Here is a 26,886-nt window from a genome sequence, read left to right on the forward strand (position 1 = left end):
ACCAAGCGGCAGGGGAGGCAATTTAGATGATTAAGAGCTTGTTAACAGGCACTTAAAAACTATTTTAAGCTCACCTTTAAATTTTAAGAGTTCGCCCACGGGTTCTCAGGGATCACGTCAGGTAAGCAGGTCAGGAGTTGGGTCAGCATGATATAATTTCCTTATTTGACAGCTGCAAATGTGCTATAAAAGCTCCCTTTTCATAGCTGTTCACTTTCCAAGGTTAGCAGTTGCTTACTGCATTTGGAAGACAGATGAGCTTTATGCAGCTTGTAAGTGTTTGGTGCAAACTCTCTATCCAGTGTCAGCTCATTGGAACAACCTCTCAGACCATTGACAGATCGCTTCTGTCATCTCAACTTCAGCCATATGGGTGTACAGCATCAAATGATGTAAATGTGGCTATGGTGAGGCCATCCCTGGCCTCCCAGTCAGCAATGTGGTCGGATGTTGATGCCCTGTGTCGTGGTGGGATTCTGAGGACCAAGGTGAGATAGTTTCAAGGGCACCGATGCTGATGGAATAGACGTGAACAGGAAGACACAAGCAGGGATGTCATTGGGAGGACCAGGCTGCAGTGGCGCAAATCTTTCAATGATCTCAGTAGATCACGAAACGTTACTGCAAAGCCACACTCAACCTCATCCTGCTGTGCCTCTCATCACATCCCCGTCACTCTGCCTTCCCTACCCTACTCCTGCACATCCTTACTCACACCAACTTACCTTGCACCTCTACCCATCCCTCTCTATCTACATTATCACTTCCCCATCTCAATAGCCACCCCTCACTCACCCTCATCCTAGTCCAATCATACCAACTAACAACACACAAGGGTAGGCACCTGGGTGTTTTATCCAATGTTCATGTGAAGTTTCTGTTAATGTGATGTCAAACATTGAAATCTTTATTTTCAGCACTTTGCATTCTTGGACAGATTTGTGAGCACCTTTGGAAGTGGCTTAGTGAGTTGCAGTGAATGGCGAGACATAATGGTACCCCCTGCAATGGTCATGAGTGTGGAAGGAATGGCTTGGGCATTGTAGGGGTGCTTTATGGTGTTGGTGTGGGGTGGTGCCAACCTGGTGCATCATGTGGAGGTGCAAGGTAAGTTGGTGTGAGTAAGGATGTGCAGGAGTAGGGTAGGAAAGGCAGAGTGACGGGGATGTGATGAGTGGCGCAGCATGATGAGGTTGAGTGTGGCTTTGCAATAACGTTTCGTGATCTACTGAGATCATTGAAATGTTTGCGCCACTGCAGCCTGGTCCTCCCAATGACATCCCTGCCTGTGTCCTCCTGTGCAATGTGTAACCAGGCAGTGTTGGTCTTCTGGGGAGGTCTTTTTCGCTCACTGGAAGGGAAGAGAACCTCCCTGCGTGCTGTGACTTCCTCCATAAGCATATGGAGGGAGTCATGGGAGAGCCTGGGTGCAGCCTTGCACCTTTGTGCAGTGCTTGTCAGTGTTTGCAGCATCTCAATGCTGCAGAACACTGACAGCACAACTGTCAAAATAAATTTGCGCATAGTCCCTTTAAGAAAACCAGCTGATGACGCATCATCAAGTGACGTCATCAGACCCGCTTCCTTCAATTGGCCGGGAAACGCGCTGGGCGGGCTTAACAAGCCCAATCAAGGTAAGATCACTTTGGACAGCGGGATGGAGCCAGCAGCGGGGTCGCAACCCGACACCGACCCTGGCCGCATCAGACCCGCTAAGGTAGGGGAAATCGTGGCCAATGAGATCTTAAAATCCTTCAGAATTCACCAGTAATTTCCTCGGGGTTTTCTCCTGCTCCACTGCTGTATCTTTGGCGGATGTTATGACGGCGGAGCAGGGGAAGCCTCCAGAAAATTCCTGGTGCGTGTATTCACTGGTTACAAGGGAACATAAACTGAGAATTATCAGAAGATACAGCAGAGGCTGGAAGACATGATTTCATACAGAGGGCCATTAGAACATGAAACGCTATGCCACAAGTGACCATTGAGGCAGAAACTATAAACATCACTTAAAAGGAAAAGGCCAGTGAATCAGGATTGGAGTATAGACAGCTCCAGTTGGAGAGTGAATCCAGCATGTAATTCTCATGACAACTTCACCCACAGAAAACAGCAGCTCCCTACTGCTCCTGCCACTGGCCTTTGCTACCACAGCTGGGGCAATCTACCTAGTTGCTGCAGTGCTAAGCATGAAAACACATCAGCATTGGTGTGCACTGCATCTATAGTAAAACCGGAAATTTTACCCTAATGCAATTTTACATCTTCTACAGTTTGCTTGTTCAGACTTACAAATGTACATTTAATATAAAATAATTTTCATAAAACACAGGCTTAGAAAAGTAGTCTGTCGCTACATACTATGTTGTGTAAATTGATAAATGAGTGAACCCTATTTGTTTGTACTTGAGTCAAAATTATTAGTTGTTGCTGAGTAGCAATTGTTCAATATAATTACACGGTTACTGAACTTTACAATTTTATTTACTTCCACATGTTTCTACTTAAAAAAAAAACCAACTTGCTTTTGGCAGACTGCTTGGGCATCTTTCATTGTATTCCCAGCATTGGTAATATCCTCAGGTTCAAAGGTCATCATAGCCTGCATTTCCAATATTGTGGCGTAAGTCAGAGAATGGTACATGCTGTCTTTGGCTCTGTAAAATAATAGAAAAAACACAAGTATATAGATGCAGTCAATATTAATTATTTAATCCATCAATTGCAGTCTACCCTTGTTAATGCAACGTATTTTTGCTAGAAAAAGAACACTCAAATTATGCAGAAGTTCGAATTATGCAATATAATTAAAAACAGATGTACTTCGCTAGAGAAAAAAATTGACTTGACATAATTCAAATTAAGAAACTTTGAATTAATAGTAGACTATTTAATACTGAAAATAATTACATTATAAAAAGGCGCATTACTGATTTCTACCAATAACCACGGACCTACAAAGGTTTGTATGTCTAAACATACCAATAAAGATCTTTTATTACGGTATTTAAATGAATCCATAACCATAAAATTGATGGGATCGTGTCTGCATCTCTCCAAAAACCTTGATTTCATTTTCTGTTCACTGGTGTGAGTCTATCAGCTGTACACAGGACTATGTAATGATATCACAAGCTGCATGAGTCATTATGCTTCCCATGCGTGAAGAAATGGCTACACCTTTATATACAGTCACATGAAGGATTTCTGCTTCATCATATGGTTGTCACACAGAAATGTCACCGTCACCATGATTTACATAATGGCCCGGAACTTGCGGTCCTGATGGCGGCGAACTGGAAATCCTGAAGTTGCGGTCTGTCATTAACTGCTCCTCCACAGGCTACGCTATGGAACACCACCCCCGGCAATCAGTGTAATCTGTCAAATCCTGAAAACTGACGAAAACTTTGGCTCTTCCGCGGTAATATCTGTTACATATCCCATTAAAACTTAGACCCTTTTGGATTAGGTGCAACTGCGGTTTTAACAGTGTATTAACTGCTAAACAAAGGTTATGGGCAGGATTTTCATTGGGCCATGGAGGCGGGATTGGAGGCGTGTGGGGGGTTAAAATCTCGAAATCGGGGGGCACGAACCCATCCCGCCCCCAACCCGCCTCCATGCCAGTTTCAAAGGAGGCGGATACCCGACCTGTGCTGGGACCCGTCTCCCCGAGGCGGGAAGGGGATTAGTGCCAATTAACTGCCTGTGAATAGGTAGTTAACAGGCAGTTTTTAGCCTAATCCCTATTTTTATTCCTGAAGTGTGGGATTCCCGACGGCTCCAAACCACGCCAAGTTAGCGAGGTGGGCCGTCGGGCTGAAGGACTTGGAGGGTTCGAGATGTCCGGTGTTCAGGTGAGTGATGGGTGCATGAGTGAAGAGGTAAGTGTGTTTGGTGTGTGTAAAGTGTTTAAAGAAGTTTTACTTACCTTTACAGCCTTCCTTCCTTCAGGTCTCGGGAGTCCCTCATCTCACCGGCACAGAAAGCAGAATGGCCGCGAGCTGTCAAAAGTTGCAGCATTCAGCTTTCTGTTCTGGAGAGATCTCTAAATCAGCCTGAGAGGAAGGAATTAACTTGGTGTACAGATTGTCAATGTTTGACAGCTTCAAAGAGCTGTCAAACGCTGATATTTCATCTGTCAAAAGCTCTTGACAGATGAAATGTCAATCTGTGACGTCACCTGTTGCCGGGTGGCCCTTAATTGGCCTGCTGAGCCCGCTGGGCGGGCTTAACAAGGTCAATCAAGTGAAAGTCACGTGGATTGGCCACAACTCGATGGAGGCGGGACTACAACCCTGAAAGTTGTAGTCCCGCCTCCAGAATCAAAATCCAGCCCAAAGGCTCTGAAAAACGAATTTTAATTTTGTTCAGTGTCAAATTTATCCATTTTAATAAAAATTTAAAATTTTAATAAACTTTAAAAAAAATGTTCATCTTTATTTCAGGTTTGCCTTTTCCCCCATGTGAGAAGCCAAATCTTTGTTTTGCTCTCCCTAACATTTAAAAAAAGTTAAGAATCAAAGGAGCTTATTCACTTCCTGGTTCGCTGTCTGTGAGTATTCTGCATTTTGATTGGCTGCTTAGACAGCTGGTTGACATCTCAGCAGCTTGCATTAGGGATTCCCCATTAACTTGCGTTGAATTCAAATACACGTCAGAAAAGCCGAACTTCTCACCACAGAGATTGCAAGATCTTTGTGGGAAGCTTACTTCGGGGCCAGCAGTGAACGCCTTTGCTTCACCACTGACCGCAAATTATGGGCCATCATCTTTGTCCATGTTTGCCGAAGGTTTTTTCCATTTGGATTGCCGGTGGAGAGCAGAAGCCACTGATTTCCGCAGTACAAGGACGTAATAGATATTCACAATGAGGCTCATGATAATATGCACTCTGCATAGAAATGTAGGAAGAAACAAAAGGGGGCACAGCATTCAGACCCCAACACGAAGCCAGTAAGTCAGTACAACAGACTGTACCTGTAGTTAGTCATCAATATTTCAGTCGAGCATTTGTTGAAATTGATGCACTTTCCCTTGCCAGTCTTAAGTATAAATATTGTATGTAGTGGAGAAGTCAGCCAAAGCTCACAACAGAATGTTAAAAATTGAGAAATAGCAATTAACTGCAAGATACAATCCACAAATCACACTATTGAACTGTCTGTGGATCTTTCTAAAAAATGATGGACAAATGCTTCTCAGAAGGGCACCTGATCCCGACTGGAGGCAGCCTTTCTCTGAATTAAGTAGACATCCTATCTATAATGCTGCAACTAGGTCAAAGCTGTAACTAACATCCGCGCCTTTGAGAAGTCAGTCTGGGCAATGGAGGCACTTCATTCAAACATTGAACATGGTTGGTAAAGGGCTTTAACCTGTGACTTAGAAAGAACTCACATTTGTATAGCATCTTTCATATCCTTGAGACATCCCAGATACTTAACAGCTAATAAATAACTTTTGCAGTGTAATTATTACTGGGTTTTAGGCAAACATGGCAGCCAATTTGCACACAGTAAGATGCCACAAACAGCAATGAGACGGATGGCCAGCTACTTTATTTTGGTGGAAGGATGAATATTGGCCAGGACACCAGGAGAACACCCTGCTCTCCTTCAAATAGTGCCATGAAATGTTTTACATCCATCTGTTCACGCAGAAGGGGTCTCAGACCAGACAGTTGAGTTTCTTTAATGGGCTTTTTTAAAGATCTTTCTAAAAAATGATGGACAAATGCTTCTCAGAAGGGCACCTGATCCCGACTGGAGGCAGCCTTTCTCTGAATTATGTAGACATCCGATCTATAATGCTGCAACTAGGTCAAAGCTGTAACTAACATCCGCGCCTTTGAGAAGTCAGTCTGGGCAATGGAGTCACGTCATTCAAACATTGAACAGCAAGCTCCATAACATAGCCACAAACGCATGCTGACGGCCACCTGTATTGAATAAGTAATATCTATCTTAAATTGATCCTGACTGGATTAGATCGTTGATTAATAGCCTGGTGATGCACAGGCTTACATAGAATTTACAGCACAGACACAGGCCATTCGGCCCAACTGGTCCATGCTGGTGTTTATAAGAACATAAGGAGCAGGAGTAGGCCAATCGGCCCCTCGAGCCTGCTCCACCATTCAATAAGATCATGGCTGATCTGATCCTAACCTCAAATCTTCTATCACTCTGCATCCACCCGAACCCATGTGATCTCCCAGGAGGCGAAAAACCAGATAAAGACCCAATGGCCAATTTGGGAGAAAAAAATCTGGGAAATTCCTCTCCGACCCATCTAGGCGATCGAAATTCTTCCAGGAGATCACTCTGTCCCTATATTTTCTACAGTACTTACCTTCTTTAAAGGCGATCTCCACCCCAGCCAGGAACAGGAATAAAACCATCTCCTGAAATCTAACAGAATTAGAACACAGTAGGAGCAGAACCAGGCTACACGGCCCCTGGGCCCACTCCACTACCCACAGGGCCATGACCATTCCGAACCTAGACTCATGTCCAATTTCCTGCCCGCTCCCCGTAACCCTTAATTCCCTTTACTTCTAGGAAACTATCTATTTCTGTTTTAAATTTAATGATGTAGTTTCCACAGCTTTCTGGGGCAGCAAATTCCACAAACCTACCACCCTCTGAGTGAAGAAGTTTCTCCTCATCTCAGTTTTGAAAGAGCAGCCCCTTATTCTAAGATTATGCCCCCTAGTTCTAGTTTCACCCTTCATTGGGAACATCCTCACCGCATCCACCCGATCAAGCCCCTTCACAATCTTATATGTTTCAATAAGATCGCCTCTCATTCTTCTGAACTCCAATGAGTAGAGTCCCAATCTACTCAACCTCTCCTCATATGACCACCCCCTCATCCCCGGGATCAACCGAGTGAACCTTCTTTCGAGAGCAAGTATGTCTTTTCTTAAGTATGGACACCAAAACTGTATGCAGTATTCCAGGTGCAGTCTCGCCAATACCTTGTACAACTGCAGCAATACCTCCCTGTTTTTATATTCCATCCCCCTAGCAATAAAAGCCAACATTCCATTGGCCTTCTTGATCACTTGTTGCACCTGCATACTAACTTTTTGAGTTTCGTGCACCAGGACCCCCAGATCCCTTTGTACTACAGTACTTTCCAGTTTCTTGCCATGCTCCACACGAGCCTCCTCCCAGCCCTCTTCATCTAACCCTATCAGCATAACCTTATATTCCTTTCTCCCTCATGTCTCTATCTAGCTTCGCCTTAAATGCATGTTAATAGTTTCTAGTATTTGGTGGCTGTTGACTTTTTCCAGTTCTACTTCATGTGAAACTAAAATAGAAGCCATTCTTCCAACATGTCATTTTTGAGGGTGGTATAAATATCTATTTTTAAGCTGAGAAACACAGTAGATGCAGAAAATCAATAAGCTACAGACAAATGTAATCAATTTTTGTCACAAAAACCAGCTTGAGCCTCCCACCATAATGAATGGAACAAAAAGCTAAATTAAAAAAGCAAGTTTAAAATTGCTTCCTTCTTTCTTTTCATCTTATATTTTAATCTTTTTTGAATGTTTTGGTATATAGTTTTGTTAGGAAGAGAACAATTCATAGTAGTTGAGTGGTGAGTTTGAATTTGTTCTCCTATCACTCTAAGAGTGGGGGCAGTTTGAAATTATTGGGGTAATGGTGCCCTGCGCTCGCTGCCCTAGCAGTCCAGTTTGAGCAGGGGTAGTCTAGGGAGAAAGACTTTTTTTTAAAACTCGCTCAAAGGCTATAACTGTGGAAGACACCAACTCCCCTCTCTGCACAAATACCTCCTAAATTAATGTATGTGAACTTTTGAAAGGAAAATTCTCTAATGAAACAACAGACAAAATGTTACACCATCTGACAGCTCAATTTTCTTACAAACATAGAATTTAGCACCAACTGATTAAATGCCATCCTCACTGTACTTATATCTTTGAGAAGTAATATGTATTTTGTATGGTTACATTTCACAACAGGAATTTCTCACAGCTGGCACTTTGAGGACAGTGATGTCTTAGAACAACTTCTCTATAATCTGCTGCACAACAAGGACATGAGCACGGTGACAAATGAAGAAACCCAGGGCTGCAGAGACCCACCGTTTCCTTGTGGGGACCAGAGGAGTGCTCCTGCTCCTCCTGGCCCACAAGGAAACCATAAAACGACATTTTAAAACTTACCTTCCAGGGCCTTTTCTGGGCCCAATCCTGCTTTCCACCAGCTTCCTCTGGCGGATCCGGCATCAGTGAGAGTGACGCGACTGTTCATTACAATCATCGGGGGCCTATTTGCATCGTAGGGCCCTGACTTTTGCATGTCTATGACGCACTCGTCTGCCAGCAGCGAACGCCTCACAAGCCTCTCGAAACCCAGGAGTTAAATTGGCAGCCAGCAGGAGCGCGGCGTGAACTAGGATGAGAAGTACTTTGCCCCATTTTAACTCCCCACAGCCCTCTTCTCGTCAGGGGGGCGGAGGTTAAAATTGAGGCTTTTTTATTTTAACCCTGGAATATTTTTAAGACAGGCACAAATCACAGAAAGAATTCAAATCCAAGCACTTGTGAAATCAAACCATCTGTTTATCTTTAGCATTGAACCAAGAACCCAAACCTACAATCGAACAGAAGGGACAATAACTGATTTCAACATGGCTGAAATTTTCCCCTAAAGAAACGGGTGGGTTTGGAGTGTGAGGGCCGTTAAAGTGTTAAAAATGGGGTTCCCGACCTGATCCCATCTCCAACCCGTCCACTTCCGGTTTTGCCAGAGGCGGGAGACCAACCCGCTCCCAGGGGGCAGTACCGTAATTTAAATATTGTAATGAGGCTGGAAGCCTCTTTCCCATCCCCCCCCATTTTGTGTTTAACTGCCTGTGGACGGGTTTCACACAATTCGTGAAAACTGGCGGTTAAAGCGAGGCGGGGACTGCTGCATCCAGGAGGTAAGTGGCTTTATACCTATCTCCTGGATCCAGGGTCCTGACCATACCCACCCCCTGCGATCGGAGACCCCCTCACGAGGCCCCCCCCCCCCACCCCCCAAAATGATGATGAAGCTGGCCACAATCCTCCGGTGGCCAGCCCTGATCCCCACCGATCCTCTCCCCCCTCGGCAATCCCTGGCTGACCCCCCCTCCCCCAATCTCCAACCCCGGCCGATCCTCTCCCCCCACCCACCCGACCAATTGCTGACCCCCCCTCCCGCAATCCCTCCCCCAGACCGGCCCCTCGCTTCTGAGGCCTACCCGCCTACAGCCAGCCAGCCTCCCTCTCATTCTGGTTGGCTGCGGGCGGGAATCCGAGGCCTCGCATTCAAATCAGGCCCAGCCATTAAAGTCGGCAGGGCCTGCGGGAAACCCGGAATCCCAGGTCCCCCGCCCCCAACCCACCTCCCTTGAGAAAATTCCGGCCATAGTGTGCATTTTGCACTGAAAGGAATTGTTCACATCAATATTGGACTAAGGTTAACCTTTCCTATAGAGCAATTTTTTTTGCATCTCTGTTTTCAGTTCTCTAGCTACGTTTGATCTCTTCTGACAATATTGTACAAGATGGAAATGCCTAAATTAGTATGGAGAAATCAGCTGAAATAGCTGAAATCATTGTTACTCAAAATGACAGTATATGTAAAGGAAGGGCACAACTTGGTTCTGCATGGTCACAGACTGCTAATCATTTGTGACTGCTCTCAGCTGTTCCTGTGACAATCGGAGAAAAAGTGAAACGGAAAGCAAGCTGAAACTGAACCAAGAGTCTACGGCTTTCTTGGATAATTTCTCCTGAATATTGCACAATAATTGCAATTTGTATAAAAGTATCTGCCCACAGTTTTGGAAGCCTAGGAAGATAACTATAGTTCTTTATAATGCTGCAAGTGCACATCTAAGTCACCCTGTAATGGTTCATATATAGGCCTGAAGTGTTTCATAGATCTAGTAGTCAAGTGAATTAATCAGGCAATTCTAAAAGAGCCAGACTTGTACCCAACTTAACAAAGAGGAACATGAATCATTGAATGTCTTCCTTAAATATAATTCAAGCTCAACAAAATTCTACATTTTGAGAACTGGTGGCACAGTTACTGTCCTTTCATATCAAGCACTTGCATTTAAATCCAGCAAAGGATGATCGGATAATGACCTCTTCTATTTGATGATAGAATTTAAATGAATTTAGGCAATCACAAACCAGAACTGTCCCTAATGTGGCACCAAATTGTCAATCTCAGTGACGCGTAGCCGCAAGGATGGGTAACGGAAGTAATCACACTGGTGCAGTGGGCTTTGTGTTCCTCTGAGGTTGGAGTTAAAGTCACTCGAAGTGCAGTAAGCCCCTTTTAACTGATGCAGTCCTAGATTTGGGCGTGCTTGATGCTGACTGGATGCAAAAAGTGTAAAGTGTTGGATTCTCTGCATCGCCCATCACAATCACAAAAATTAAAGTCAAATTTCATATATTATAGCTGAATAAATTCCACCATGAGGAGGAGGTCTCTCCTGCCAAGAACATTCTCCACAGTTCTTCGAACACCTTCCCTGAAACAGGCCATGCTGATCAAGCAATGCCAAAATAATCCTAATTTTCTCCTGACTTTAAAAATTAATGAATGATCCAAATAAACTAACATTTAGAAGATTTAAACCTCAATTTTACAATCCCCACAAAATCTGTGCTAGGGATGGCTGGCTATCAGTCCCAAGCTAGACCACAGCACGCAGAGGTGACTGTGCCCAGTTTTCTGGGGTTAGCATATTTGAACAAAGAAGTCACACCTGACTTTCTTATCTCTTCAAGAAGCACGCTTCCTCCTCCAAATTTAAGTGTACCACTGGAATTCCCATCCTGCCTGTAATGTATGTACCTTTAAGGGGGGAACTATGTTTTACAGCTCATGTATACTGCAGTACCGGCAGTGACAACACCTGTATATAGCACTGAGTAGTAATCTGTACAGATCAGTTGCCGTGTGAGCCACGTTGAGTAAACACCTGTTGTACCGTTCTCCGCAGTCTGTGTCTTATTATACACGGACGCAACATTGGCGACGAGGCAGGTTCGAACCTACCTGCAACTCTGCATCACCTCCCGGGAATTCGTTCCTGGAGATCAGTGGATTGGAGGTCAAGGCCAGAGACTCGGGCGTCGACCACGGGCAACCGCCCAGTCATCCAGCAGAGACTCGAGAATTGCGGGGGAGGCTGTCGAGAGCCAGGCTTGGCTTTCCAGTCAAGGTGGTCCAGCGAAACGGGCAGGCAACAGGTAGTGTGCAGACCCTTCCTGGACAGCGGCGGGCTAGAGCCCGACCGAGCGGCACAGCAAAGGGCCGAGCAGCGTCGACGGGGGAGAGAGAGGGCAGAGCGCACAGGGCGCAGCCGGTGTTCAGGGGCCGAGCAGCGTCGGAGAGAGGGAGAGAGACGCGCAGAAACCCGCGAGGCGCCGCCATTGCCACGAGGACCGCCGAGAGCGGCGTTGGCAGCAGCGCAGGAGAAGCGCGCGAAACCTACAGGGCGCTGCCATTGCCACGAGAACCGCCGGGAGCGGCGTCGGCAGCAGCGGGGGAGGAAGGAAAGCGTGGGAGACGCCATTTTAAGCCATTGGGAGACGCCATTTTAAACCACACCCAAAATGCCAAAGAGTGGCAGTATCTCCGCATTTGACAATGAAGTCGAAGATTGGACTACATATGTCGAACGAATAGAGGTGTACTACAAGGCAAATGGGGTGTCAGAAGACAAGAAAGCGTCGGCATTGTTAAATTTAATGGGTGCAAAGACGTATGGGGTTACTAGATTTCGTAATAAACCAATGAAGCCACTGCAAAAGAGTTTTGAAGACATAGTAACGATACTAAAGGAACATTTAAACCCCACACCGCTGCTGATAGCAGAAAGATTCAAGTTTCACAAACGGAACCAGCATAAGGATGAAAGCAATGCTGATTATTTAACAGAACTGCGCAAACTATCGAAACACTGCCAGTTTGGAGCAGGACTGGCAGATACCTTAAGGGACAAGTTTGTGTGTGGGCTTCAAAGTGAAGGAACCTAGAAACGGCTTTTATCTGAAAAGGACCTTACGCTGGAAAAGGCTTTCAGTATTGCGGTATCATATGAAGCAGCAGCACGGGGCGTTGCAGAGATACAACAGAGACCGCAAGAATATGGCACAAACAAAATGTCATATTGAACAGAGAAGTGCTATCGCTGCGGCAGAACAACACACGACCAGAATGATTGCTGGTTCAAAGACAAAGTGTGCAGACAGTGTGGAAAAGTAGGACACATAGCACGAGTCTGCAGGTTGGGAAAGAAAACCAGCAATAAGAAACCGACCAAAGGAAAGTACAAGAAGGTACATAAGATAACGGAGAATAGTTCAGACGAACAAAAGAGTGATAACGACTCCGAAAGCAGGGAACTGAGTTGTCATAAACTACATAATGTGATCACAACGGAGGATCACCGAACCATTTGGGTCACTCTCAAGATAGCAGGAGTCCAGGTAAAGATGGAATTGGACACAGGATCAGCCCTAACAGTCATAAACCGACGGGACTACGAGCGGCTATTCTCACACATACCCTTGAGAGACACAACTATTTTGAAGACGTACACAGGGCAAAAAGTCTACCCCAAAGGAAAAATAAGGGTGACCGTTATATATAACGGTAAGGAAACACCAAAACTAGACCTGTATGTATTGCAAGATGGAGGACCACCATTACTGGGACGTGAATGGATCCGGAAAATACAACTGGATTGGCATTCCATACAGGCACTGACTGTGGCTGACAAAATGGATGACGACGTCACATCTGGGCGACTGTCAAAGATCCTAACTGACGCGAAAGAAGTGTTCCAGCAAGGACTCGGAACACTAAAAGGCATGACAGCGACGATTAAAATTGAAGAAAACGCAAGCCCAAAATTTTTTAAGCCCAGACCGGTACCTTATGCAATCCGCCCAGCCGTTGAAGCAGAGCTGGAGAGTCTGGAACGTTCAGGTGTACTGTCCAAAGTAGACTGGTGCGAGTGGGCTACACCCATCGTCCCTGTGATGAAAAAGTCATTCAGCAGCACGCCTGGGGAACCAAGGAAGGTTCGCATCTGTGGGGACTTTAAGGTAACAGTGAACCCGGTCCTTCACACCGTACAATATCCACTTCCGCGGATTGAAGATATTTTCGCCTCGCTATCTGGAGGGAAACGCTTCACTAAGATTGATCTGGCCCAGGCGTATCTGCAAATGGAGGTAGAAGAAGCATCAAAAAAATACCTCACAATCAACACCCATAAAGGTCTCTACCAATACAACCGGCTGGTATTCGGGGTAGCATCAGCTCCGGCTATTTGGCAGAGGGCAATGGAACAAGTCCTGCAAGGGATCCCAGGGACCCAGTGTTATTTGGACGACATCCTGGTCACGGGTGAAAATGACAGTGATCACCTTGCCAACCTGGAGCAGGTGCTCACTAGATTGCAGGAATATGGGCTCCGAGCTAACCGCCCCAAATGCGAGTTTTTTAGAAAACAGATCTCGTATTGTGGCCACGTTATCGATAAAGAGGGGTTACATAAGTCCCCAGAGAAGATTGAGGCTGTAGTCAAGGCTCCAGCACCGGAAAATGTGTCACAACTGAGGTCGTTCCTCGGGCTGGTAAACTACTACCATAAGTTCTTGCCAAATTTGTCTACAATACTACACCCACTGAACACCCTATTGCAAACTGGGGTGCCATGGAAGTGGAGTGACGAATGTAGACGAGCTTTCCAGAAGAGCAAAACACTAATCACATCGAAAGAGGTATTGGCCCATTACAACCCAGCATTACCAATTCGGTTGGCATGTGATGCGTCACCCTACGGCATTGGAGCGGTGCTGTCGCACAAATTCTCGGACGGCTCAGAGAGGCCAATAGCCTTTGCGTCACGATCACTAACCTCAGCCGAGCGTAACTACGCCCAGATTGACAGGGAGGCCCTCAGCCTAGTGTGGGGAGTGAAAAAGTTCAATCACTATCTGCACGGGCAGAAATTCACCTTGCTGACTGATCACCAGCCTCTTGTCTCCATTTTTAATCCGAAGAAGGGCGTTCCGGTGATGACTGCGCAACGACTACAAAGATGGTCACATTTTCTAGGGGCGCACCACTATGAGATTGAATATAAGGGCACGAAACAGCATGGAAATGCTGATGGGCTATCACGCCTGCCACTGCCTACTGCGGAGGAAGCACCAGCAGTGGATCCTGTCAAAATATTCCATTCGACTATAGTTGAATACCTACCGGTAACTAACGCTTGTATCGAAAAGGAAACCCAAAATGACCCGACACTGTCTCGGGTATATGATTTGACGGTGAAGGGATGGCCAGCACATGGCGACTCACTGTTGCCAGCATTCTCGACAAGGAGAGAACAGCTGTCAGTGTGCCGGGGGACCTTGATGTGTGGATCCCGAGTGGTAATTCCACCCAAGTTAAGGGATAGAGTGCTCAATGAGCTTCATGAGGGTCATCTGGGAGGGGTAAAAATGAAAAGCATAGCCAGGGCTTATGTGTGGTGGCCGGGAATCGATAAACAAATCGAGGACCTGACCAAGAGCTGCTCAGGATGCCAGGAAGTCCAAAATGCACCACCACAGGCCCCTCTACACCCATGGGAGTGGCCCTCATCTCCATGGCAACGGGTGCATATTGATTTTGCTGGTCCATTCATGGACTCAATGTTTTTAATAGCCGTGGATGCGCACTCAAAATGGCCCGAGGTCCTCAAAATGTCCTCCACCACCACGGAGATAACTACTGCAGTCCTACGGACCATTTTTGCCAGGAATGGCTTGCCAGAACAGATTTGCTCCGACAACGGACCACAGTTTGTGTCCGAAGAGTTCCGGAGGTTCTGGAAAAAGAATGGGGTAAGGCATTACACATCCGCCCCGTATCATCCAGCCACAAATGGATTGGCCGAGAGGTTTGTACAAACTTTTAAGAAGGCAATAAAGGCTATGTACAATGACAACATTCCGCTGCAGCACAAGGTGGACAATTTCCTGTTCGCCTACCGGAATGCAACACATGCAGTCACCAACCAGGCCCCAGCCATGATGTTCTTTAACCGAAGGTTAAGATCTCGCCTGGATTTGCTCAGACTAAACGTACGAAGAGATGTTGAGAGTAAGCAATTCCAGCACATCCATGAGAAGCCAACAAGGAGCTTCAATGTAGGGCAACCAGTCTTGGCCCACAACTACCGAACAGAAAAATGGCAGCCAGGAACGATATGCACACGGCAGGGCCCACTAATGTACACAGTGGACATTGGGGAGAGCATCGTGAGACGCCATGCTGACCAGATCCTAGAGTCACAGGAACAAGTCAACCCCATGCCTCGCCCATACGTAGCTGGTGATGAACCCGACGTACAGGTCGCATCTACCCCAGAAACAGTAGCATCGGAAGCTGATGAACCAACCGACGACAGGGGGCCAGAATCGCCTCCACACCAAGAGCAAGACACTCGGGAAAGGCGCTATCCAGAAAGGATCAGGAAGCCTCCCCAAAGACTGAATATATAAATAGACTATGTTCAGCTAATGTTGCATGTTAAAAGTGTTAATTGTAATTAGTTTGATATTTAATTGTTAAATGAGTGTTATGGTACTGTTAATCTAAAAGGGGAGGAATTGTAATGTATGTACCTTTAAGGGGGGAACTATGTTTTACAGCTCATGTATACTGCAGTACCGGCAGTGACCACACCTGTATATAACACTGAGTAGTAATCTGTACAGATCAGTTGCCATGTGAGCCACGTTGAGTAAACACCTGTTGTACCGTTCTCCGCAGTCTGTGTCTTATTATACACGGACGCAACACTGCCCACTTTAATTTACATAAACAAAATAACCACTGGAAGGAAGATTGTTGTAAGAAACCAAATTGAAATAAAAATCTTGCAATGTAAAAAATATCAAGCCTAAGCAACAACTGAATAAACGCGTCGTTTTCCGAGTGACAGGCAGTGACTAGTGGGGTACCGCAAGGATCGGTCCTAGGACCCCAGCTGTTCACAATATATATTAATGATCTGGACGAGGGAATTGGATGTAATATCTCCAAATTTGCAGACGACACAAAGCTGGGTGGGAGGGTATGCTGTGAGGAGGATGTCATGAAACTCCAGTACGATTTGGACAGGTTGGGTGATTGGGCAGAAACATGGCAAATGCACTATAATGTGGATAAATGTGAGGTTATCCACTTTGGTGGCAAAAACAGGAAGGCAGATTATTATTTGAATGGCAATAGATTGGGAGAAGGGGAAGTGCAAAGAGACCTGGGTGTTCTTGTGCACCAGTCGCTGAAGGTAAGCATGCAGGTGCAGCAGGCGGTTAAGAAGGCAAATGGTATGTTGGCCTTCGTAGCAAGAGGGTTCGAGTACAAGAACAAGGATGTCTTGCTGCAGTTGTACAGGGCCTTGGTGAGACCGCACCTTGAGTATTGTGTGCAGTTTTGGTCGCCTTACCTGAGGAAGGACGTTCTTGCCATGGAAGGAGTGCAGCGAAGATTCACCAGGCTGATACCTGGGATGGCAGGAATGACGTATGAGGAGAGATTGTGTCGAATGGGCTTATACTCACTGGAGTTTAGAAGATTGAGAGGGGATCTCATCGAAACCTATAAAATTCTGTCAGGCCTGGACAGACTAGATGCAGGAAGGATGTTTCTGATGGCCGGGGAGTCCAGAACCAGGGGTCATAGTCTAAGGATAAGGGGTAAGCCATTTAGGACTGAAATGAGGAGGAATTTCTTCACCCAGAGAGTGGTGAACCTGTGGAATTCTCTGCCACAGAGGGCGGTGGAGGCCAGTTCATTAAGTATATTCAAGAAAGAGTTGGATATATTTCTTAAGGCTAAAGGGATCAAGGGATATGGGGAGAAGGCAGGGACAGGGCTGAATTTGGATGATCAGCCATGGTCTCATTGAATGGCGGAGCAGGCTCGAAGGGCCAAATGGCCTACTCCTGCTCCTATCTTCTATGTTTCTATGAAATGGCCCTAATCAAAGTCACAGATGACACCCTATGTGTCTGTGACCCATGGTGCACTAACCCTCCTCATCCTTCTCGACCTCTCTGCAGCCTTTGACAGTCAACCACGCCATGCTCCTCCAACGGCTCTCTGTTGTCCAGCTGAGTGGGACTGTCCTTGCCTGCCTCAGAGATGAGAAGATTCAGCGTCAGTTTGTCGTGAAGGGTTATAATCCCTATCAGAAGAATACAACTCAGTATAGGGTATGTGCACATGGCCACGTACTGGTGTGAAGCTCAATTTGAACCAGTTGGTGCACATCATGATACCTCAAACTGACTAATATTTTGGACAATTACATTGATCTTTTTGAAACTGGACTTTTAAATCATAGGTCTTGAACAGTCAGCTTAAAATTTATTCTTCACAACATGCAGGTACCAGTTTGTGTTTTTTCCAACAACTTTTTCTTGTATTAACAGCTTGACAACAGCAGATCGCATCTCTTATGAAGTGAACTCTCCATGTTTAACTCTCTGCTGTACTGAATTAGTGCAGTCCGAGTCCAGCGATCATCCCCAGTTATGATAAATTGATTACCGGAGTTCACCTTGGCTGTCCTCTACGTTACTCATCAGTGTGGAAGGTGGAACCACCGATCACAGAGTAAACTATGGACCAGGTTTATTTGCATCAATATTTCACAGAAGCAAACATATAGGCAAAATTCTATACCGAACAAGTTGTAATTTACAATGAAAACAGAAAACGCTGGAAATACTCAGCAGGTCATACAGCATCTGAGGAGCGAGAAACAAAGTTAACAGTTCAGGTCGATGACCTTTCATTAATATTTGATGACAGATAGGGATACTGTATTGGCAATCTAAAATATATTTTCCAATCGCTGTCATGTGTTAAGACAATCCGGTGAAGATGCAGGACATTCAGAGAGAAGACACACGAGGACACAATCCCAGGCCCTCAACCAATTGTTACTCAGATGTTGGGCAATAAGTTCTGATGAAAGGTTATCCAGCGGTTTCTGTTTTTATTTCAGATTTCCAGCATCCGCAGTATTTTGCTTTAGTAATTTACAATACTGTGTATACAAATTAGATAACTTTTTTTTGGAGACTTTGGCAGAAGAAGCAGCTACAACAACAGACTCGTTTACACAGAGTCTCTGGCGGTAATATGTAAGCAGCTGCTTGCAGAATTCCATACATACCAAATGCATAAAGGAACGATAAACAGAACCAAAGGAATGGCCACCAGACCTAGCATTTATACACTGGGTTCCTTTGTTAAAGAAGAATCTCTTTGAAGATAGTCTTTAGCAAAGACAAAGTCTTAGTGGCCCAACATTTGAGTAAACAGTGGATTGAGGGCCTGGGATTCTTGTCTCCTCTCTCTGAACGTCCTGCATCTTCACCAGATTACGTCAACACATGACAGCGATTGGAAAATATATTTTCGATATCCAATACAATATTCCTATCTGTTGTCAATTCTTAAACTGGATTCAAATAAATCATTAGCTATGGCAAGATACAAAAATTGGCACTTTTCATTACCTTTTGCTAATTAGGATAACGTGTTTGGGCCCATCAAAGTAGGGATAACCAGGCTGCTGAACGTTGCATAAATTAGCACTCTGCCCACCAAAGAGAGCCTTTATTTTAACAATTCATGAATGAACAACCCTATAGTATGGCAAGCCGGAACATCTCAACTCATCATTTTGAACTTTGCAAATGAGCAGCCCCTAGTTTAACCTCAAGATTACTATTTAAAACTATATGAAACCAAAATAAAAACCTTGTTTTCACAATGTCGTTAACAACCTAGTGTTCAGGGAATAGATGGGCCTTTCCACCTTTGCTTAGTTGTTACAAATGATAAGTGTGTACATTGTGTTACCCATCACCCTCACAAAATGGCTATGGCCTATAAATGACATACTTCTCAATTTATATATTTAGCACCTGCAATCATAGAAATTACATCATAGAAGGCAGTCATTCAGGCTACTGCATTTGCTAGGTCCTTAACCAGAGCTATCTACTCTAATCATAACTATAACCACTCATCCATGAACCCACACCATGGCTACCCATTCTTTACTGTTCCTGTAATGGGATGCCAAAACTGCATGCAATACACCAACTGAAGCCTAACCAATGTTTTGTACAAATTCAACATCCTTCCTCTTGCTTGTAAAACCCAGAACCCCACTGATCTTTTCACTCCCTTTTCTCCTCACTCCCATCTTTAAAGATATATGGATTTGCATTCCTAGATCTTTATTGTTTTGCTGAGATATGCTAACCAAACAGAAGGTAAGGGAAGTGATTTTCTGTAAAATGATGCTTAAATCAATGTGACATTTCTTAGCTGCCTGCGCAGGTAGTGCAAGTTCTGAAGTGCAGGTTCCCAGAATATGCCATTGAGTGGGAGGCTGACACACCCTTCAACATGACAAGTATGCATGTATGTAGCTAAAGGAATAATCTGCAAAGCCTTTAACAGTCAGACTGCTGTGCATCATTGTTATTTTTGTACATGCATCTTAAAATATTCTAATTATTTTAATTTAATTTTTTGCCCAAATTTTCCTTTCTGCAGTTTGTTTCAGCTTTTAATATATTATTTTTAGCCAAACTCTAAAAATCTAAATCAGAAAACAGTTTCAAGCAGACAGCAGGCTGCTGTATTCGGCACATGACTGAAAGCTGAAATGATAACTTGATTTGCACTGAAGTTAGGTTTCATGTCACAAGAGATTCCACCACCCTGTATACATTACAAATCTCTATTTCCCTGGGAGCTAGACAAAATATGCATAAAACCTTCTCAAATATCAAGGATTCTGACAAATATGAGAATATAATATAAAGTACAATCTAAAGTATACATCACAAAATTTCTGAAGAGGATGCAGCTACATATTTTTTTCCTGATTTGAAATGATAATTTATTCATGAACCGTGCTTATTCTGTTTACTCAGCCAGGTGTAATGATTTCATGAGGCTGGAATTTGCCATTTTCTTTATGGAAAAAATAAAAGAGCTCAACACAACAAGGGATATCTCCACCCTTCAGTGACGTACAAAAACACGCAAAGGCACAGAAAACTCAAGGCAAAGATTAAGAATGCAGTGAGGCAATGTTTAACAACTGCTTTAATGTACTCCTTAATATTTTGTGCAAGGTTCATACATAGACAATTATAGATATATTGGTTTAGAGTCAAATTACTGCGTTTTCTTCTCCCTGTGCCTTTCTTTTATGTAACCATCTCCGCTGCCTTCCTTCCTATCCACAGTTTTCTTCAGGAAGCAGATTGAGGTGGGATGGGATTCTATTACTAACTTTTTCTTAAGACGCAAAATCCCAATCAACATCTGGTTTGGAAAGAACGCTCTGAAATGCTGCTGCATACTGCATCACTGAGTGACAGGATACAGGGTCGTGCCTGCAATTTCCCACACAGGGAGCTTCTAATTTTATTTCTGCACCGTGGGCAATTATCCAGTGGAGGCCAACCTTTTGCCCAATGGAACTAAAAGAAAACGAAAGGACTAATAGCTGTCTTAGTTGGCTTTAATAGGATTCTTTCACTTGTACGGAAGCTGGGATAACTGTGTCACCTCAGAGCATTCCATCAATAAGAACATAAGAAATAGGAGCAGGAATAGGCCATACGGCCCCTCGAGCCTGCTCTGCCATTTAATAAGATCATGGCTGATCTTCGACCTCAACTCTACTTTCCTGCCCGATCCCCAAATCCCTTGATTCCCCTAGATTCCAAAAATCTATCTATCTCAGCCTTGAATATACTCAACGACTGAGCATCCACAGCCCTCTGGGGTAGAGAATTCCGAAGATTCACAACCCTCTGAGTAAAGAAATTTCTCCTTATCTAAGTCGTAAATGCCTGACCACTTATCCTGATACTATGCCCCCTAGTTCTAGACTCTCCAGCCAGAGGAAACAACCTCAGTATCTACCCTGTCAAGCCCTCTGATGCGCTATCAATTACTCATAAAAGACTGAGAGTTAAGAGAGTAACTAAAGGCTTTTATTAACAAAGAATGAAGGTCTGCCTCGAGTGGTCGACCGGTCCAGAAATACAAAGGGCTGGGGAGCAGTCACCTTTATACTAGGACTTGTGGGAGGAGTCAGCCGAGGCATGTCCAGGCATGTACACAGTGGAATACAAACAGTGGTTTACCACATTCACCTTGTTTAAAATTGAGTCCGGCGGGGTGAAGTGTATTAAAAGTTAGTGTATTGGAGTCTCTCCGGAGGTCTCGTCTGCCGCTGTGATCGGCGTGGCGACGGCAGGGGTAGTGGAGCTTCCGGCGTCGAGTCCTGCGTGGGCTGTGGCACAGGCGTGTCGTCCTCGTAGATGTCGAGCGGGTCGCGGGGCCCAGGCCTGCCGTCTGCTGGGGCTGGATATCGGATCGTGGGGGGGGGGGGGGGGTGGTGTGAGTAGTGGGTTACTGCGGCCCCCGAGGGTGCAAGGTCTCTTATGGAGACTGTGTCCTCCCGCCCGTCCGGGTATGCAATGTAAGCATACTAGGGGTTGGCGTGGAGGAGGTCGACCCTCTCGGCCAGGGGGTCCGTTTTATGGGTCCTCACGTGCCTTCTCAGTAGGACCGGCCCTGGGGACGTCAGCCATGGCGGTAGCGATGTCCCCGATGTGGACTTCCTTGGGAAGACAAACATTTTCTCATGAGGGGTGGCGTTAGTGGCAGTGCAGAGCAGTGACCGAATGGAGTGGAGCGCATCGGGGAGCACATCCTGCCAGCGGGAGGTTGGAAGGCCCCTAGACTTTAAGGCTAGCAGGGCGGCCTTCCAAACTGTCGCATTTTCTCTTTCCACCTGTCCGTTCCCCCGGGGGTTGTAACTGGTGGTCCTGCTTGTAGCAATACCCCTAGTTAGCAGGTACTGACGGAGTTCGTCGCTCAAACGATGAGCCCCGGTCGCTATGGATATAGCTGGGGAAACCGAACAGGGTGAAGAGGTCGTTCGGACATTTAATGACCGTGGCACTGGTCATGTCCGGGCAGGGGATGGCGAACGGGAAACGGGAGTACTCATCAATAATATTGAGGAAGTACACATTGCGGTCGGAGGAGGGGAGAGGCCCTTTAAAATCAACGCTCAGGCGCTCGAAGGGGCGAGTGGCTTTTATCAGGTGGGCCCTGTCTGGTCTATAAAAGTGCGGTTTGCACTCAGCGCAGACTTGGCAGTTCCTGGTCATGGTCCTGACCTCCTCAATAGAGTAAGGCAGGTTGCGGGCCTTGATGAAGTGGAAGAACCTGGTGACCCCCGGGTGGCAGAGGTCATTGTGGAGGGCCCGCAGTCTATCGATCTGCGCGCTGGCGCAGGTGCCACGCGATAGCGCATCCGGGGGTTCATTGAGCTTCCCGGGCCGGTACAAGATCTCGTAATTGTAGGTGGAAAGTTCGATTCTCCACCTCAAGATCTTGTCATTTTTGATTTTGCCCCTCTGCTTGTTGTTAAACATGAAAGCAACTGAACGTTGGTCAGTGAGCAGGGTAAATCGTTTTCCGGCCAGGTAGTGCCTCCAATGACGCACAGCCTCCACAATCGCCTGGGCCTCCTTCTCAACAGCGGAGTGTCTGGTCTCCGGGCCTTGGAGGGTTCGTGAAAAGAAGGCCACGGGTCTCCCCGCCTGATTGAGGGTAGCGGCCAGGGCAAAGTCGGACGCGTCGCTTTCCACCTGGAAGGGGATGGATTCGTCCACTGCGTGCATGGTGGCTTTGGCAATGTCTTCCTTGATACGGTGGAAGGCTAAGCGGGCCTCTGCCGTCAAGGGAAAAGAGGTGGACTTGATCAGCGGATGGGCCTTGTCCGCATAGTAGGGGACCCACTGGGCATAATAGGAGAAAAACCCTAGGCACCTCTTCAGGGCCTTGAGGCAGTGGGAGTTCCATAAGGGGACGCATCCGGTCGGGGTCGGGGCCGATGACTCCGTGTTCCACAACACAGCCAAGGATGGCGAGGCGGTTTGTGCGGAATATGCACTTCTCCTTGTTATATGTCAGGTTCAGGAGTTGGGCGGTGCGGAGAAATTTTTCGAGGTTTGCGTCATGGTCCTGCAAGTCACGGCCGCAGATGGTCACATTGTCCAGATATGGGAAAGTGGCCTGCAACGCATTTTGATCTACCATCCGGTCCATCTCCCTTTGGAAGACGGAGACCCCGTTGGTGGCGCCAAAGGGAACCCTAAGGAAGTGGTAGAGGCGGCCGTTTGCCTCAAAGGCAGTATACTGGCGGTCCTCAGGGCGGATAGGGAGCTGGTGGTACGCTGATTTCAGGTCAATGGTCGAGAAGACGCGGTACTGCGCGATCTGGTTGACCATATCAGCTATGCGGGGGAGTGGGTAGGCGTCCAGCAGGGTGTAGCGATTTATTGTCTGGCTGTAGTCGATGACCAGGCGCTGCTTCTCGCCGGTCTTAACGACCACAACCTGGGCTCGCCAGGGGCTGGTGCTGCCCTCAATAATCCCTTCCTTCAGGAGCCGCTCCACTTCGGTTTTAATGAAAACCCTGTCCCCGGCACTGTATCGCCTGCTCTTTGTGGCGATGGGCTTACAGTCGGGGGTGAGGTTAGCAAACAGTGGGGGGGGGGTGACTCTGAGTGTGGAGAGGTTGCACCTGGTGCGCGGCGGGCAATTTGGGAGCTGCTGGCTGCGGACTGTGAGTGGGGGTAGGGGTCCACCGTACGCCATCGTAACACTTTTAAGGTGGCACTGAAAATCTAACCCCAGCAGGATGGCAGCGCAGAGGTCGGGCAGGACCAGAAGTTTAAAATGATCGTACACGGTCCCGTCTACTACGAGTGTCACTACGCAGTAGCCGCCGATGTCCGCCGACTGGGACTCGGAGGCCATAGAAATCCGCTGGTGCGCAGGCAGGACTGGGAGAGAGCAACGCCGCACCGTGTCGGGGTGGATGAAGCTCTCCGTGCTCCCAGAGTCAAAAAGGCAGATTGTATCGTGGCCATTTACCTTAATGTCCATTGTGGAACTGGCCAGCTGGTGCGGTCTCGCTTGGTCCAGTGTAACGGATGCCAGCGTAGGGGTCGGTGTGTCGCTGCGGGTATCAGATGAGGCGGTGTTGGGGGCCTGCTGCGTTCCGGCTGTCGTCCAAGATGGCGGCGTCCATGATCCCCATGTGGCTGGAGGCGTCCAAAATGGCTGCTGTACCGGTGGTTCGCACATGGCCGGGGAGGCCCAAGATGGCGGCCCGCATGGCCCACACGCGGTGCTGCTGGGGTTCGGGGTGGCTTTGGCCCTGCAGACGTTAGCGTAGTGTCCCTTCTTCCCGCAGCCCGAGCAGATCGCGTTTTTCGCCGGGCAGCGCGCTCTGGGGTGTTTTGCCTGGCCACAGAAGTAGCATTTCTGGCCTTGGGGCACTGCTGTCTGGCCTTGGGACACTGCTGCGGTAGTTGGGCCGTTGCTGGGGTGTGGCTGGGGTGGCACGGCGCTATGAGGCGGTCCTACCGTGTCCCAGGCTGTCATTCCCCGCGGCGTCCACGGTGCAGAGGAGTAGGCATCCATGCCCCGGTAGGCTGCATCCAATGATAGTGCGAGTTCAGAGGCCTTGTTGAGGTCGAGGTCACTCTGCTCCAACAGTCGCTGTCGGGTGTAATTGGATCTGTGGCCCGCTACAAAAGCGTCCCGGATAAGTTCCTCTGTGTACACGGCGGCCTTTACATCCTTACAACCACAGGCCCGGCCAAGCACAGACAGTGCCTGAAGGTATTCCACGGTCGATTCCCCAGGTTGTTGTTTACGACTCCCCAGAAGGTGCCTGGCGTACACTTCGTTCACTGGGCGCGTGTACTGGTCCTTGAGGAGCTTGATAGCGTCCGCGTACGAGGTCGCGTCTTGGATGACCGAGTACGCTCGGTGGTTCACTTTGGAGGTCAGGACATCCAGTTTGTCCTCGTCCGATTTGATTGCTGCGGAGGCGGTCAGGAATTTTTCGAAACACTTAAGCCAGTGAGTAAACTTGGTGGATGAGTCCGCCTCCCGATGATCTAAGTCCAGGCATGCTGGTGTGAGGATCTTCTCCATTATAAAAATTTTGTTAATAAAATTGATGCGCTATCAATTACTCATAAAAGACTGAGAGTTAAGAGAGTAACTAAAGGCTTTTATTAACAAAGAATGAAGGTCTGCCTCGAGTGGTCGACCGGTCCAGAAATACAAAGGGCTGGGGAGCAGTCACCTTTATACTAGGACTTGTGGGAGGAGTCAGCCGAGGCATGTCCAGGCATGTACACAGTGGAATACAAACAGTGGTTTACCACACCCTCCCAGAATCTTATATGTTTCAATGAGATCACTTCTCATTCTACTAAACGCCAGAGAGTATAGGACCATTCTACTCAATGTCCCCTCATAGGACAATCCTCTCATCCAAGGAATCAATCTAGTGAACTTTCGTTGCACCGCCGCTAAGGCAAGTGTATCTTTCCATCGGTACGGAGAACAAAACTGTGCACAGTACTCCAGGTGTGGTCTCACCAAATCTCTGTAAAACTGCAGCAAGACTTCCTTACTTTTACTCCAATCCCCTTGCAATAAAGGCTAACATACCATTTGCCTTCCTAAGTGCTTGCTGTACCTGCATGTTAATTTGCTGTGTTATGTAGACAGGGACACCCAAATCCCTCTGAACACCAACATTTAATAGTTTCTCACCATTTAAGAAATATTCTGTTTTTTTATTCTTTCTACCAAAGTGAATAACCTCACATTTCCCCACATTATACTCCATCTGCCACCTTCTTGCTCACTCACTTAACCAGTCTATATCCCTTTGCAGACTCTGTGTCCTCTTCAGTTTGCTTTCCCATCTAGCTTTGTATCATCAGCAAACTTGGGATACATTACACCCGGTCCCTTCATCTAAGTCATTAATATAGATTGTAAATAGCGGAGGCCCCACCCCTGATCCTTGCAGTCATTCACTAGTAACAGCCCGCCAACCGGAAAATTACCCATTTATTCCTATTCTCTGTCCTTTAACCAATCTTCTATCCATGCTAATATATTACCCCCAACCCCATGAGCCCTTATCTTGTGCAACAACCTTCATGTGTCAGCTTATCAAATGCCTTTTGAAAATCCAAATATACTTCATCCACTGGTTCCCCGAATAGATTTGTCAAAATAAAACTATGTTGACTCTACCTAATCATATTATGATTTTCTAAGTATCCTGTTACCACGTCCTTAATAATGGATTCCAGTATTTTCCCATGTCTGACGTCAGGCTAACTGGCCTGTAGTTCCCGGTTTTCTCTCTCCCAACCTTTCTTGAATAACGGGGTTACATTTGCTACCTTCCAATCCGCTGGGACCTTTCTAGAATCTAGGGAATTTTGGAAGATCACAACCAATGAATACGCTGGGCTGGATTTTACTCACTGAGGCGCATTGGGGGCGGGACTGCTGCCTTCCGGGTTCTAGTCCCGCCCTCAGCGACGTCTGACGAACAGACTCTATTTTGCCTTGATTGGCCTGGTTAAGCCCGCCCTGCAGACTTGCCGGCCAATTAAAGGAAAGCCGGTGTCAGATGACGTCAGTTGATGACGCTTCATCTGCCAGTTTTCTTAAAGGCACATGCACCACACTTGTTTGACAGATGATTTGACTGTGTTTGACAGCATTGAGGTGCGGTCAAACACTGACAATCACTGTACACGGGTGAGCTCTTGCATCCAGGCTCTCCAATTACTCTCTTAGGATAAAACAGATGGCAGCTGCAGCTGAGATTGCA

The 26,886-nt window shown here is 46.6% G+C and overlaps 2 protein-coding genes across 2 annotated transcripts in view; one reads left to right on the forward strand and one right to left on the reverse strand.

Moving 5' to 3' along the window:
- Window positions 1-26,886, forward strand: part of rnf11b (ring finger protein 11b) — a 186,318-nt gene that overhangs the window by 130,311 nt on the left and 29,121 nt on the right. The gene's annotated exons all lie outside the window — the stretch shown is intronic.
- The window catches only part of ttc39a (tetratricopeptide repeat domain 39A), a 126,384-nt gene that overhangs the window by 58,289 nt on the left and 41,209 nt on the right, over window positions 1-26,886 (reverse strand). The window contains exon 3 of the mRNA XM_085982908.1: window positions 2,526-2,657. Coding sequence (XP_085839034.1) covers window positions 2,526-2,657 — 132 coding nt within the window. The remainder of the gene's footprint in view (window positions 1-2,525; window positions 2,658-26,886) is intronic.

This window comes from Somniosus microcephalus, chromosome 3 (assembly GCF_052327205.1).
Source record: "Somniosus microcephalus isolate GS21.2 chromosome 3, FLI_Smic_1.0, whole genome shotgun sequence".
NCBI lineage: Eukaryota > Metazoa > Chordata > Chondrichthyes > Squaliformes > Somniosidae > Somniosus > Somniosus microcephalus.